Source organism: Geotrypetes seraphini, chromosome 6 (genome assembly GCF_902459505.1).
Source record: "Geotrypetes seraphini chromosome 6, aGeoSer1.1, whole genome shotgun sequence".
Lineage (NCBI taxonomy): Eukaryota > Metazoa > Chordata > Amphibia > Gymnophiona > Dermophiidae > Geotrypetes > Geotrypetes seraphini.
Genome location: NC_047089.1, coordinates 239,202,254 through 239,218,072, shown reverse-complemented (window position 1 = coordinate 239,218,072; position 15,819 = coordinate 239,202,254). Strand labels below are relative to the sequence as shown.

General features: G+C 43.5%; 1 protein-coding gene across 2 annotated transcripts in view; it reads left to right on the top strand.

Moving 5' to 3' along the window:
* SMS (spermine synthase) overlaps window positions 1-15,265 on the top strand; it is a 127,377-nt gene extending 112,112 nt beyond the window's left edge. For both annotated transcript variants that reach the window (XM_033948760.1, XM_033948761.1), the window contains exons 10-11: window positions 6,593-6,708; window positions 14,690-15,265. In XM_033948760.1, the coding sequence (XP_033804651.1) occupies window positions 6,593-6,708; window positions 14,690-14,726 (153 nt within the window). In that variant the 3' untranslated portion in view covers window positions 14,727-15,265. The remainder of the gene's footprint in view (window positions 1-6,592; window positions 6,709-14,689) is intronic.
* The last annotated feature ends 554 nt before the right edge of the window (window positions 15,266-15,819 follow it).

The window sequence follows — 15,819 nt, the reverse complement described above, 5'->3', positions numbered from 1 at the left end:
CAGTCGGGTTTTCAGGATTTCCCCAATGAATATGCATGAGATCTATGTGCATGCACTGCTTTCAATGCATATTCATTGGGAAAATCTGAAAACCCAACTGGATTGCGGCCCTCAAGGAGGGACTTTGAGATCCCTGATCTTGCCCAATATCCCATCTTCACAGAGGCCAATCCAAGTCACAAGTACCTGGCAAAAAAAAAACAAATAGTAGCAGCATTCCATGCAATCCAGGGCAAGCAATGGCTTCCACCATGGCTGTCTCAACAGCAGTTCATGGACTTTTCCTCCAGGAAATTGTCCAAACCTCTTTTAAAACCAGCTATATTAACTGCTCTTACCACATCCTCTGGCAATGCATTCCAGAGCTTAACTTCTCTGAGTGAAAAAATATTTCCTCTTGGTTTAAAAAGTATTACTTTGTAACTTTGAGTGTCCCCTAGTCTTTGTAAATCTTGTTGCAGTAAAAAAAAAAAAATCGATCCACTTGTACCCATTCTACACCACTCAGGATTTTGTAGACTTTGATCATATCTCCCCTCAGCCATCTTTTTCTCAAGTTGAAGTGCTCTAACCTCTTTAGTCTTTCCTTGTATGAGAGGAGTTCCATCTCCTTTGTCATCTTGATAGCTCTTCTTTGAACCTTTTCTAGTGCCGCTATATCTTTCTTGAGATAAGAAAACTAGAACTAAACGCAATACTCAAAGTGAGGTCGCACCATGGAGCGATGCAGACATTGGGTACTAGAAATATATATTTTTTTCATTCTCTCCTTGCTGAATCTTGGTTCCCCAACTGGTAAAATCTGCATCTTGTAAAGGAGCTTGGAGGTGGAGAGCAAGAGGCTCTGAAATGACAGCTACTCCTCGTGGGACCTTTGCTTTCTAATGCTTTGTCCAGATGTCCATGGGGTGGGGGAGGAAGGAAAGGGAAAAATAAAGCCCTATTATGGTCTCTGCGTGAAATTGGCTGTCTACCTAGCAGTATTTTAAATCTATAAATCTTAAATTACACACAGGTTGTTTTTATACTGGAACAATAATTACATGTCTGTACAAACTACTGTGGCAGGTCACCAGATGATAGGTTACCAAGGAAGCTGTATGCTCTTCTTTATATATAGCACTGCCTAGTTAGAAATCCGAATTCTTAACTTTGAAAAATAGCTCTTCCTTTAGACTGACTGTTAAAGCTATTAGGTATATAAATGCAATGTACAAACACCTGATATTTTTTTGCATTGAGAGAGTGCGCGAACTGTGTTTTACTAAGATTCGAGGGATATGGGAGGGCTTTGTGTCTATTTCAGTAGAGGAAAACAATTTGGTTTTTTTTTTATTCTTTCATGAATAGCAAAATACACAAGTAATTTTTATGATTTCCCGTCATAGCAATATGCCACATAGGTTAAAATGTGATACTTTTATTTTAACTTTTCTAGTCTATTCTATGTAAATTACAAAAAAAAAAACCATATCATTAAATAAAATAAAAACATTGCATCAAACTATACACCATCAGATTCAATCCAATACAATAAATACTCACAAAAATACAACCTGTCAACTTTTCATGTACCACCTATTTATCTCACTAAACTTATTTATTGTATTTAATTAGGGATTTATATGCCGCTTATCAAGGTGTTATCTAAGTGGTTTACAATCAGGTACTCAAGCATTTTCCACATCTGTCCTGGTGGGCTCACAATCTATTTAACGTATCTGTCCTGGTGGGCTCACAATCTATTTAACGTAGCTGGGGCCATGAAGGATTGAGTGATTTGCTCATGTTCACAAGTGGCAGCACGGGGTTTGAACCCACAACCTCAGAGTGCTGAGGCTGTAACTCCAACCACTAAATTAGGACTGCACATTAATAAGACGTTAAATGTGTAACTTGCTTAAAATTTTTAACTCTGTTAACGACCTCATCTCTCTCTCTGTTCTGTACCAGCAAGCATCCATCATTGCCCCATCACTCCCCTCCTCCCTAGGATTCCGTATTGCTCCATCTGTCTCCCTGTCTTCTCCTGTTGGACCCAGAAGCAGGAAGATATTTAACTTCCTGTTTCTGGGTCCATCAGAGCTAGTGGCAGCACATACAGGAAACATCTCAACACTTGCCTTCTACTTGTTGCCAACAACACAGTCGCATGAAGACAGACAGGAACAGCGATCTGGTGCAGGAACAAGAGAGCACATAAAATGAACGAGTAAGGTGGAGGAGTAGACAGAGACAGGGCAACGAAGAGTTGGAGTGAAGACAGGATGAAGATGAGGGAGAGACAGAAGTGCAGACTGGGCAGGGGGAAAGATGGGGCATTTCAGGATTTGGAGGGTGAGGAGAGATGGAGCCATGCAGATTATGGGGGTGGGGAGAGCAATGCAGAATTTGAAGGAGAGGAGATGGAGAAATGCCTGATAAAGGAGGGATAAGGCAATGCTAGATGGCTTGGAGTGAGGGAGAGATGAGGTTTTATTTTTGTAATGGTGATGGGGAGAGGTAGTGAATGATGCTGGATGATTGGGGCAGGTCAAAGAGATGGGGCCGTGCAGGATGGTGGTGGGGTGTGAGAGGGAAGAGACTGGGATTATGGTGGACGTGAAGAGAGGAAATTTACATGGATGGAAGGGGAGAGAGAAGGATGGATTTCCATGGATGGAGGGAAAGGGAAGAACTGGAAACTATATAGGTTTGAAAAAGAGACAGGAAAATGGAAGAAAGTTGAACTTGAAAGATGAATAGAAAGGACAGAGTACAGAGCATAAAGAAAGGGAAGTGGAATCAGAGAAAGGGAACAAGATGATCATAAAAGGTAAGAACAACTTTATTTTCAGTTTAGTAATTGAAATATGTCATTTTTGAGAATTTTTATCTGCTGTCTATATTTTGCACTGTATTGGAGGAAATATGAGGGGAAATATTTATGTGATTATTTATGTAATTAAAATTATTAATCAGTGTGTAGCCCTAGTATAAATGTGTCTTTCATTGTTTTTTAAAGTTCAGTTTTGATGTACACAAGTATAGAACCCCTGGAAGTGTTAATAATCTGAGTACGAGCTATGCGGAACAGGTGGGATTTTTAACATGAGCTATGAAGACCTTGACATAAATCTCTACTAGTTGCCTGAGCATTATAGTACTTAGGAAAACAATGAAACCTTTGAGTAGTGTCAAGAAATATGTACTGTTCTGTATTCTCTATAGGTTGTGATATAATGAAATAGCTCAAGAATTCTGCTGCAATTAATTCTGTACATGAGCCTCTGAGGCCACTTGTGTCTGTGCTGTTGAAAGCTCATTTGTATCAACATTTTTGGATAATTCTTATATGGATGAAGTTAAAAATTTCATATCCTACAGTGGCTGCAATCTGGCTGATGAAACAGTAGTATTTATATGCACCTTTTTTCAGGAGCATTAATCCATAAGGTTATGTGACAAGTCATGTCTCCCCCCTTCAGTTCATTAAAAATTCTGCTGTAAGACTTATATTCCATCAGAGTCACTATACTCACATCACCCCTCTCCTCAAATCACTTCATTGCCTCCTTATCCATTTCTGCATACAGTTCAAACTCCTCTTTTTGATTTACAAGTATCTATCCTCTTTCATCCCTCCTTACACTCCTCCACGTGAATTCTATTGATTGGGTAGGCCCCTCTTATCTGTACCCTTCTCATCTGCTGCCAACTCCAGACTACGTTTTTTTTCTTTTGCTGCACCAACACCAGGAACAAACTGCCCGAGTCATTACGTCAAGCTTCGTCCCTGGCTGTATTCAAGTCCAGACAAAAAGCTCACTACTTCGAGGTTGCTTTTAACTCCTAGCCCTACTCACTTGCCTGCTTGAGAAAATCCCTAACCCCCTACTTGGCCTGTTTGTCCGTTGACAAGATTGTAAGCTCTACTGAGTAGGGGACTGTCTCTAGAATATTTTAATGTACAGGGCTGTATATGTATAGCAGCTCTAAATAAATAATTAGTAGTAGTAAATAATAAACATCCTAAAACAGGCATATTGATGGGCTAAATTAAAGTGGCTACTTTAAACAAGTGGACTTGTAGATAAATCACTGGCAGTTTGCATAAACACAGACTTCTGTGGTTACTTTCCTTAATTATTTTCTTAGAACCACGCTGGATAGCTATTTTAAATAACCTGAGATGTGGCTCTGCCCAGAGCTGCATTTAGATTTCTGGCAGTAAACCTCGTATTGTATGGCCAGATTTGGAAAATACTATGGTTTCCTGTGTGTTTAAAATCTAAAATAAGTATGGGTGAATGAAGTATGGATGTTACTTCCTAAATCCTTTAAATTCTTATTGTTGAAACACCCCACTCCCCCTCAAAAAAAAACCCTCCAAGATTTTATTCTATTTTTTTTTCCATTCTCTGGTTTGATGCTTGTTTGGTTACAAACTTGCATAAAATCACATTTTTATCCGTGTTTCATTTGATATGGAAGTGCTGCTGGCTTTTGGCAGTTTGTGGCCACATTTGAGCCACACTATTGCAATAAATTAGCCTCAGTTTTTGGTAAGATAAACTGTTAAGAAAATAGGAAACCAAAATGATAATTGCATGTCTATGTCAGACTACTCCAGGCAAGTAAATTGTCCCTTTCAGCAGATGGAGACAGAGGAAAGAGCTCAAAGCTGGCTTCAACTCCTTTATAGTGGGACAGTGCTGCCTTCTGCTCCTCAATATTTCTGTGTCTCCAGCAGAGGCGAACTAGTGCAGCAGGATTGCTAGGTCTGTAGCACAGTGGTCTTCAGGCCACCAAGGGCTAGTGGAACCTATTTCTTAGCCTTGTGTGAATGATTACTGGCCCCCTCTCCAAGTAGATTCCTGTTCAGCCCTCCATGAGCTTTTTTATCCTAGAAGAATGTAAAAGAGGGTCAAAGTATACCATGCAAACAGGATAGAAAATTCACCAAGGGCCTTCAGAATTGGAGACAATCGGGGTGTATATTGTTGGGCTGATTGAGGGTGCATGTCGGGTCCAACAATATACACCCTGATTGTCTCCAATTTTGAAGGCCCTTGGTGATTTTTCTATCCAGTTTATATGGTATACTTTGACCTACAGCATTCCAAATGAGGCCTCACCAAAGACTTATATAGCGGCATTATCACCTCCCTTTTCCTACTGGCCATTCCTCTCTTTATGCAGCCAAGTATCTTCCTGGCTTTGACTGTCACCTTTTCTCCCTGTTTTGCCACCTTGAGATCATCAGACACAATCACCCCCGAGTCCTGTTCTTCTTCCGCACACAAAAGTTCCTCACCTCCATACATCAATAACTGGGCTCCTGGCAGCTTCCTTGGCTCTAAACCTCAGGAACAAGACGGTGCTTCAAAACCTGTGTTTCATCATTGATGTTGAGAAGTCAGCCTAGTATTGTAATTTATAGGTACAATTCTGGGTGCAGAACAAGTAAAAGTCAGGTTGGGTAAAAGTTTGGGAAGCATGTGTCTTCTGCATTGGTTTTTCTGTAAAATGGTGCAAAGGCAAACCTAATTTGGTTAGATTTTTCCCCTGAATTTTTCCTGATTTTCAGGTGGCAGTTCACACATTTGAATGGTAACTTCCTAATGATAAGGATGTTTGTATTGTGTATTATGTTCACTTTGTAAGTAGCATACCCTGCACCGCTTGTAAATTTTACTGTTGTAATTATTGCTGATGTCTAGTTATACTCGCTTTACATCACCTTGGGTGAACTTCCCAAATAAACAATACATCCTTACAAGATGCACACAAAACATGGCATGTTTTCTGTAGCATGCACAGCCATTTAGCTCCTGTTAACTCCTGAGATCATTTTTGTTTTGCCACCCATAGTCACTGCACAAGGAGGATGACTCGGGAACGTCAGTCTTTATGCTTCCTTTGTCACCCATTGCCATTCGATTTGCCCCCGTTTCTTTCTAAACCGTTCTGCTTCTGAACTGCAGAATTTTAGTATCTTGCAAGCTGGAGCAGGCAGATACTAAAGCACTTGCATACATGGAGCCAATCATATGGGTCCTGTTTTTCTATAATCCTGCCTACTGTAACTGTGGAGATGATTTAACATTGATTGTAGATATGGAACACTGGGAATACTTTGGATAGTTGATGAAAGCAGTCGCAAAATATCCCATATTTACATAGTAGTACCTCGGAATCCGAACTTAATCCGTTCCAGAACCCATTTTGAGTTCCAAAACATTTGCGTTCCAAAACAGTTTTTCCCATTGAAAATACTGGAAACTGGATTAATTCATTCCTTGGTCCCACAAGATCGGGCACCCCCACCAGCATAGGCAGCAAGAACGGCAACTGCAAGCGGTGCTCAACCCAAAGCTTCCCTCTGACGCAAACCGCCCAGGCGGAAACAGGAAGCTGAGTCAGAGGGGAAGCTTTGGGCTGAGCACCGCTTGCAGTTCCCGTACATTCGGATTCGAGGGCTAAATTTAATTTAAAAAATAGTTCGGATTCCAAGTTGTTAGAGTTCTGGGGCGTTCGGATTCCGAGGTACCACTGTATTTGCTAATAAAAGGAGAACTGGATTTTTTACCTTTCTTCTCTTCTTCCACAGGGAAACTGTGTGAACCTGACTGAAGCTCTGGCACTGTACGAGGAGCAGCTGAACAGGCTTTGTTGTCCTGTGGAGTTCTCAAAGGAAACCGTGTGTATCCCCTCTTACATGGAATTGTATCCTTGAACAATGTGCAAATAATTTGTCCTGTGGGTTGGAAACAAAAACAAGTGAAAATGATGTGCTTAGTTCATTTTTATTTTCTGTTTTGAATTTGCTCTGTTAAAAAGTAGTATGGTCTACAGAATGGCAGTGTGATTTCTTTCTTTCCTTCCCTCCTCCTTTTCCCTTTCCCGTGTGCTCTACCTTGTCAGTCTGTCCTCTAACTCAATGTTTCTCAACTCGGTCCTGGAGTGTACCCCCTTGCCAGTTAGGTTTTCAAGATATCCACAATGAATATGCATGAAATACATTTGCATAGAATGGAGGCAGTGTATGCTAATCAAATTTATGTAAATTCATTGTGGATATCCCGAAAACCTGACTGGCAAGGGGGTACTCCTGGACCAAGTTGAGAAACGCTGTTGTAACTCAGTGGTCCCCAACCCAGGCCAATTGGGTTTTCAGGCTAGCCCTAATGAATATACATGACAGAGATTTGCATATAATGGAAGTGACAGGTATGCAAATCTGCTCCATGCATTATTCAGTAGTGCTATCCTGATTGGCCTAGTTGGTCCTCCAGGACAGGATTGGGGACCATTTCTCTAACTCTTTCCCTTCTGCCTACCAGGGTATAACCTAAATTCTGTGGTATCCTTCTGTAAATGATTTTAGGTAAGGAGCAGATTGGCCCATCCACTCAGCCCAGTTGTTGTTTTGGATAAATAAACATGCAGCATCCATATGCAACTGAAGCCCTACCCCCATCCTCCCGATATGTCCCTTTTCTGAACCTTTAGGCCAGGGGTAGGGAACTCCGGTTCTCGAGAGCCGTATTCCAGTCGGGTTTTCAGGATTTCCCCAATGAATATGCATTGAAAGCGGTGCATGCAAATAGATCTCATGCATATTCATTGGGGAAATCCTGAAAACCCCCAACTGGAATATGGTTCTCGAGGACCAGAGTTCCCTACCCCTGCTTTAGGCCATTCTCCGTGGGTAAGCAGGGGGGATATGCTGCTGCATGCATGGGTGATGTCATCCATGGCAGCTTCCCTATTGGAATAAAGCACTTATCAGCTCGGGAAGACCTGTACCAGTGGCTCTCTGAGCATGTGCATTTTTTGATCTGCTGGCTACACCAGACACATCTAATTTTGTGTGTGTGTATGTGTTGATATACTGATTTTCTATAATACAACCAAAGTGGTTTAATATTATATGTAGGTTCTCTCTCTTTCTTTAGTGGTCCGCAGTGGTTAAAACTATAGCTTTAGCACCCTGTAGGTTCAAATCCCACACTGCTCCCTTTAACCCTGGGCATGTCACTTAATCCCCAATTGCCCCAGGTACATTAGATAATATGAGCCCACTAGGACAGAGAGAAAAAAATGCTTGAGTACCTGAATGTAAACAACTTAGGCTATAAGACGTAGATAAATACTTAAATTTAAGATTTTTTATTTTATTTTTTCATTTAATTAAGATTATATATATATATATATCCTATATAATAAAAGGTTAGCCGCGCATACGCACTCCTATTTGCGTGCTTCCGTGATCAGTAGGTCTGTGGTCGCAGGAGTGCGCATGCGCACTTATACGTCACCAGCCGCCGATTGCCTCCACAAGCTGGGACAGCAGCTAGCCGCCGATCTCCGTTCCTCCAGTAGGGGGGGGGTCTGGAAGGAGAGGGGTCGCGGCCGCTCAGCGCCCCCACTGAGGAGCCCAGCAACTTTCCGCTGCCCGGGACCCGAGTCCTTTGCTGCCCCCCCTTCCCTTCCTGCGGGCCTGACTGGCGATTTAAGCAGCGTGTGCAGCAGTCTTCACACACTGCTTCGGGCCCTTCTACTGCCCTGATTTGCTCTGCCGTGTCTCTGATGATGTCATCAGGGATGTGCCAGAGTAAATCAGGGCAGTAGAAGGACCCGAAGCAGCATGTGAAGACTGCTGTACACGCTGCTTGAATCGCCATGTGTAGTCGGGCCCGCGGGAAGGGAAGGGGGGGGCGGCAAAGGACTCGGGATCGCGTTTGTAGTCGGGATCGCGGGAAGGGAAAGGGGAGTAGAGGAAACGCTTATGCTGCTGCACAGGGAACTGGTGTGTGGGGAGGGAAATGGAGGGGGAGGGAATGCTGCTTTGGACAGACAGACAGAGGGAGGAAGGGAGACAGAAAGAAAAGAAGAAAGACACAGGGGAAGGTGCACAGGGAACTGGTGTGGGGGGAGGGAAATGGAGGGGGAGGGAATGCTGCTTCGGACAGACAGACAGAGGGAGGAAGGGAGACAGAAAGAAAAGAAGAAAGACACAGGGGCAGGGAGATACACAGAAAGACAGACAGACAAAGGGGGCCAGGGACAGAGACAGAAAGAAAGACAGCGGGAGTCGCGTCAGGAGGGGTGCGGGATGCGGCAGAGGTAACTTTTCCAATGGGTGCAACTGGGTGGCTGTCGGAAACCTCTGATCAGGGGCAGAGCAAGGTAAGTGTATCATAGGGATAAGAAGGAGGAGGGGGGGAAGAAAAAGGAAGGAATCCTATTGCTGGACAGGGGGAGAAGGAAAGAGGTGCTGATGGACAGGGGGGGTGAAGAAAAAGGAACGGAGGCCTAATGTTGGACAGGGGGAGAAGGAAAGAGGTGCTGCTGGACAGAGGGGAGGTAAAACAGTGAGAAGGGCTGCTGCTGCATAAGGAGAGCAGTGAAGGGGTGGAGGTAGACACAGGGGAGGTAAAAGGAAGGGACAATGGACAGTGGGAGCAGCCAAGGGGTGGTGGTGGACAGCCAAGGAAAAAGAAAGAAAGAAAGCGGCTAAGAAGAGAGAGAGAAAGAAATAAAGACAGACACACACACATATATTCTAGCACCCGTTAATGTAATGGGCTATAAGACTAGTATATATATATTAGTGTGTGTGTAAGCGTTTTACAATCAGGTACTCAATCATTTGTCCATATCTGTCCTGGTGGGCTCACAATCTATCTAACATACCTGGGGCAATGGAGACTTGAGTGACTTGCCCAGGGTCACAGGGAGCCACAGTGGGAATCTAACCCAGTTCTCCTGGTTTTTAGCCTACTGCACAGATGGATCAGGAATTGGCTGGCGGACAGGAAACAGAGGGTAGGAGTAAAAGGACACTACTCGGACTGGAAAGGGGTCATAAGTGGAGTCTCATAGGGGTCAGTGTTGGGACCGCTGCTGTTCAATATACAGTGGTGCCTCGCATAACGAACGCCTCACACAACGAACGCTGCACACAACAAACTTCATGTCTTGATTCACACAACGAACTTCGTTTCACACAACGAAGTCGCCCGAGCTGCCGATGTATTGCATCCTTCCGCGCAGGCACTGCAGGCAGTCGTTAGTCACTGCGCTTAACTGCCCTCTCTCACTGTATACAGTCGTCCTTTTAAGATAAACTCAATATTTTTTATATATCATGGCTTCTAAAAAAAGCAGGAAGGTGATTTCTGTTGAAATGAAACGGGAAATAATTAGAAGGAGTGAATGTGGGGTAAAACAGTGTGACCTCATCAAAGAGTTTGGCCTCAGCAAGACCACCATTTTCACCATTTTGACAAATTTATCTTTTTTTATGTCATCTTAGCATATTTTATGCTGCAGAACGAATTATTTTTTTTAACATGTATTGTTATGGGAAAACGCGTTTCACATAACGAACTTTTCGCATAACAAACTTGCTCCTGGAACCAATTAAGTTCGTTGTGTGAGGCACCACTGTATTCATAAATGACCTGGAAACAGGGATAAAGTGCGAAGTTATAAAATTTGCGGACGACCAAAACTCTCCAGTAGAGTCAAAACTGTTGAGAAATGCAAAGAATTACAAGGAGACCTGAACAAACTGAGTGAGTGGGCAAAAAGATGGCAGATGAGCTTCAATGTAGAGAAATGTAAAGTCTTGCATGTGGTGAAGGGGAACCCAATGTACAGGAATACGATGGGAGAGGGTACTGGGGGAAGGCTGCCTAGAAAAAGTCTTGGGGGTATTGGTGGATAAAACAATGAAGTCGGCGGCGCAATGTGCAGCGGCCTCAAAGAAAACGAACAGAATGTTGGGCATAATCAAAAAGGGTATCACTACCAGAACGAAGGAGGTTATTCTACCACTGTATTGAGCGACGGTGCACCCATATCTGGAGTACTGTGTCCAATACTGGTCGCCCTACTTTAAGAAGGATATGGCGTTACTCGAGAGGGTCCAGAGAAGAGCGACAAGGATGATTAAGGGCATGGAAAACCTTTCATATGCTGAAAGGTTGGATAAGTTGGGGCTCTTTACCCTGGAAAAGTGGAGACTTAGGGGGGGGACATGATAGAGACTTATAAAATCATGAAAGGCATAGAGAAGGTGGAGAAGGTCAGATTCTTCAGACTAACCGGGCCGGCATTCAGAAAAATTGAAAGGAGACAGATTCAAAACGAATGCTAGGAAGTTCTTCTTCACTCAGAGGGTGGTGGACACCTGGAATGTCTCCCAGAGGAGGTGATAGGTCAGAGTACAATATTGGGTTTCAAAAAGGGATTGGATGATTTCCTGAAGGAGAAGGGGATTGAAGGGTACAGATAGAGGGTAACTATACTGGTACTAAATGAATAGGAAATAAAGAATTTTAAATTAAGGACCACTTACAGGTCACGGATCTGCGGGCCGCCACGGGAGCAGACTACTGGGCACGATGGACCCCTGGTCTGACCCGGCAGAGGCAATGCTTATGTTCTTATGCACTCTAACCGGTTGGATACTCCTCCCACAATGAAATGACAGAAAAAAACATTTTGTTGTCGGTGTTAGAGAATGACATGGGGACAAACCTTTCCCCGTCCCATCCTGTCTCCGCAAGTTTTGGCGCCGGGAAAACAGCTGTTATCTCAGGACAAGCAGGCAGCCTATTCTCACATATGAGTGACGTCACCGACGGAGCCTCGATGCGGAAGTCTCACAAGCAGACTTGCTTGAAAAAACTAGAAGTTTTGAGTAAGCCGCACTGTGCATGCGCGAGTGCCTTCCCGCCCAGCACAGGGCGAGCCGAGAAGTCCATCTTTGACTCTCTGCGTTTAACTTACTTAGTGCCTTCTCACCGCGGTTTGTGTTATTTTTCTTCACGAATCGCTGTACTTTATTTTATTTCTAGTTAAAAAAAAAAATAAAAAAATTTTATTTCCTCCGTTTGGCTGCCGGGGCAGGCCGCTCTGCCGCAGCCCAGGGGCTTTGATCTTGCAGAGGTTGTTTTTCCCTCTATGTCCCGGCCAGCTACAGGCTTCAAGAAGTGTAGCCTGTGCCAGCATGCGATTTCTCTCACGGACCCACATAGCAGGTGCCTCAAGTGCCTTGGGCCACAACATCACCTGAAGTCGTGCGAGCGCTGTGCTACTGTTCAACCTCGAGCCCTTAAACGTCGTCTACTTTCAGTGAAGAAGCTCTTCCAGATGGATTCGACCACTTCCTCAACTCTGAAGCTGATCTCGGTCTTGCTTCGACCGAGGGCCCTCCTGCCTCCACTGCTTTGACCTCGAGCCTCATCAGACCTTCCTCGTTTGCAGCGACTCTTTCTTCGAAGATGTCTGCTGTATCTTCCCCTGTATCCTCAGGTCAGATAGCTCAGCAGACAGTTCCACCGGTGGTGCTTAAGGTGCCTAAGACTTCTAAGTCGAAGCACATTTCCACTGCCTCGGTGGAATCTCCAGCCAAGGCAGGTGGTCCGGTTTCAGACACGGATCCATCCTTGCCGGCTTCTTTCCAGACCATGTTAGAGCAGCAATTTGTTCAGTTCCTCACCAAAATGGGACCGAAGCTAGTTACTCTAATCCAGCCTTGGCATTCTGCAGACTCCTGTGAGGTCGAGCCTCTTCCTATGTGTCAGTCTGAGGCTTGTGCAGATGAGGGCGGAGCTTGCAGGATTGGGGCAGGGACAAGAAAAAACCTGCAGGGACGGGAAAATGAGTTCCCACAGGGACAGGGAAAAATTTGCCCCCATGTTATTCTCTACTTTCAACTCCTAACTTCTCTCACCTTGAGTTCTACATCCCCAACCCTGTATGTCATGTCTGTCCAAGTTAGATTGTAAGATCTTCCGAGCAGGGACCGTCTATAAATATCAAAATGTACAGCACTGCGTACACCTTTCAATGCTATATAAGTGATTTGTAGTAGAAGTAGTAGTGGTCATTGGCGGGAGAAGCAGCAAGGGGAAAGGAGGTTCTGCCCTGTCACTCAAAGACATGGAAGAATGGTGGCATGGTGATTTATCTTCACTACCACATCTGGCCAGGCCGATACTCCATGATGGAGGAGCAGGAAGGGAAAAGAGCAAGGGGTACTGTGGAGAATGACACGGGGACAAAATTTGTCCCTGCGATTAACCGTGGAAAACCATCCCTATGTCATTCTTTATGTGGAATCTGTTTTTATTAAATTGCAACATAACAGTCGACCAGCAGTATAAAGTCCCACAGGAGAGAGGAAAGAATCAGAATATGAAGGGGCTCAGCCACTGACCTTCAAGACTGAAGTTGAGAGAGACGCTAAAGAATAACAGTCTCTGGTATCCAGAGCAGAGATTGTGATGTCATAATGCCTCATTCCACCAATGCCTAAGAGCCAACCTCATCAGTGATGTCGCAATGGCTTAATTGTCCTATACTTGGCTCACATAAGAATCAGAGTATGAATGGGCCCAGCCACAGACCCTCAAGCCTTACATTGAAGAATGCTGGTGTAGAAGGACTGAGGTTGAGAGTGACACTAATGGATGACCCCCCAGATGGTTAGAACATAAGACCATAAGCGTTGCCATTCTGGGACAGACCGAAGGTCCATCAAGCCCAGGATCCTGTTTCCAGCTGTGGCCAACTCAGGTCTCAAGTACCTGGCAGAAACCCAAAGTGTAGCTGAGATTGTGATGTCATAATGCCTCATTCCATCAATGCCTAAAAGCCAGCCTTATCAGTGATGTCACAATGGCTTCATTGTCCTATACTTGGCACATAAGAATCAGAGTATGAATGGGCCCAGCCACTGGCCCTCAAGCCTTGCATTAAAGAATGCTGGTGTAGGAGGACTGAGTTTGAGATAGACACTAAAGAATGACACGGGATGGTTTCCCACGGTTATCCACGGGGACAAATTTTGTACCTATGTTATTCTCTACTGGGGGAAGAGAGCAGTGTTTATAGATGAAATCTTGATCTTACACTGGATTAGATATGCTCAGTTTATACCAAGTGATTAGCAAAGAAAGGTCTCTTAGCCTGCATACTAAAATAGGAGTGGGGTGGGGGGGAGAGTCTCCTGAAAACCAACAAGCCAGAGATGGACCTAAATAGACAATTCATTTTGATGTGTTTGCCAGCAAGTCTTAAATTAAAAGCCTACTGTCAAGCAGAGGTCTACAATCAACAGTTCCCAAAGCAAAATAAACCATTAGCTTTTAAAAATCAGAAAAAGTGATAGTTTTGCAGCATTCTACATCTCTACAAATAAAAATATGATTCTAAATGTGTGCTGCTCTTATGTCAGCTAATCAATATATTTCACGGCCTTGGCTACACAGCCTTGCCTGGCCAATTTTTGCCATGTCATTTCAAACGTAAGTTCTTATATAGGGAAGGACTGGGAGCAGGTGTGCTTATATGACAAAACCAAGTTGCTTGCCTGGAGCAGTTCTCTGGATAACAGGACACAAAGTCTTTTGGAGTCCTTCGATTTTTCTGCTAGAAGGGATTTTTTTTTATATATTCTGCCACTGAAGTGCTCGAGCTGCATTTATTATGGGATAATATTCTATCTCAGCCTTTTATAAGCAAGATATCTGCAGTGGGGGCTGTGAAGGGGGTGGGGGGATTGATGAGAAAATTTCTGTAAAGCTTTTCACACACTTTAGCATTGATAACTTTTGAACACCTAGCTGACGTAAACATTTCATGTGTGGTTTTAAGTTTTTTATGTCTGATCCTTGACCTTCCACTACAGATGGGTGTTCTATACCATATGGAAGACTGGCCTGTGAAGGTCCTGCTCTGAAAATTCGGCATGCTATGCAGCGCATTTACTGTGCAGGCCTGCTAGAAGCTGCACGTTGCTATTTTGAATCTTTTTTTTTTTAAGTCCTACGCTGTAGAGACGTTACTGTTGATTGTAAATCCTACCTAGGGAGGGTTGTTTTTGGTCTTTTTTTGCTTCATGTTCTTATTTTAATTTTAAAAGAAAAAAATGAATATGGAAAATGTATATTTTTGATGAGCTGTGCGGTTTGTTTGTTTTTTGGTTTTAAATTTTTGAGTTGGTTAAGTAAGCATATTGCAATCTGCACTGAATGCGCCCAAATGCACTGAACCTCTAAATGTGATACTTCCAGTACTTTCTGCAGAGGCTTTTATTATGTAGGTCCTCTCCAATACGCATACATTTATGTATCTGTGCTTGTATATACACTTGTGTGCATATATACAGTGTGCCATGTAAAAGTCTTCTCACAAAGCATTTCCCACATTCCATTGTCTAAAATATATAATTCAGAATGCATTAAAAAGAGTTCTTTTCACTGATCTAGGCAAGACTCCTAAATTTATCGTGAAAGAAAAATTCTAGAAATCAAAAAGTAATAAGAAAACGCAAAAAATGTCGATTGCACATCTTTTCCTGTCCATTGCCTCGGTGTTTGGAAGCTCCTTTTGCAGTAATGACCAGTGCATTCTTTTTGCAAAAAAAGGGGGCTGATACTCGAATGTCATCGCCATGCTAGCTTTCAGGGGTGGGGCCATCAATGAGGGGATGCCCACGTCACAGAGGCAACCAATCACAGAATGTATGAAAAGGCAATACTGGTGTGCAGAGCCTGGGTTCTTTCATTAATACTTGGGAACTAGAGGTCACTTTTATCAGGCAATCAAAAAAAGTGCTGGTACTCGATACCCCTTAAAAAAAATAACCCTGGTAATACCCATTTATTTTTTACAAAGGATGTTGCAGTTTTTGCCTGTCTTTGCTAAAATAGCTCTCTCAGATTGGGTGAGAATTGTCTGTAGACTAGTGTCTTCAAGGTTTACCACACGCTGGGGTAAGATTGTTAAAGGCGATAGGAAATGGACTTAGCATGTGCT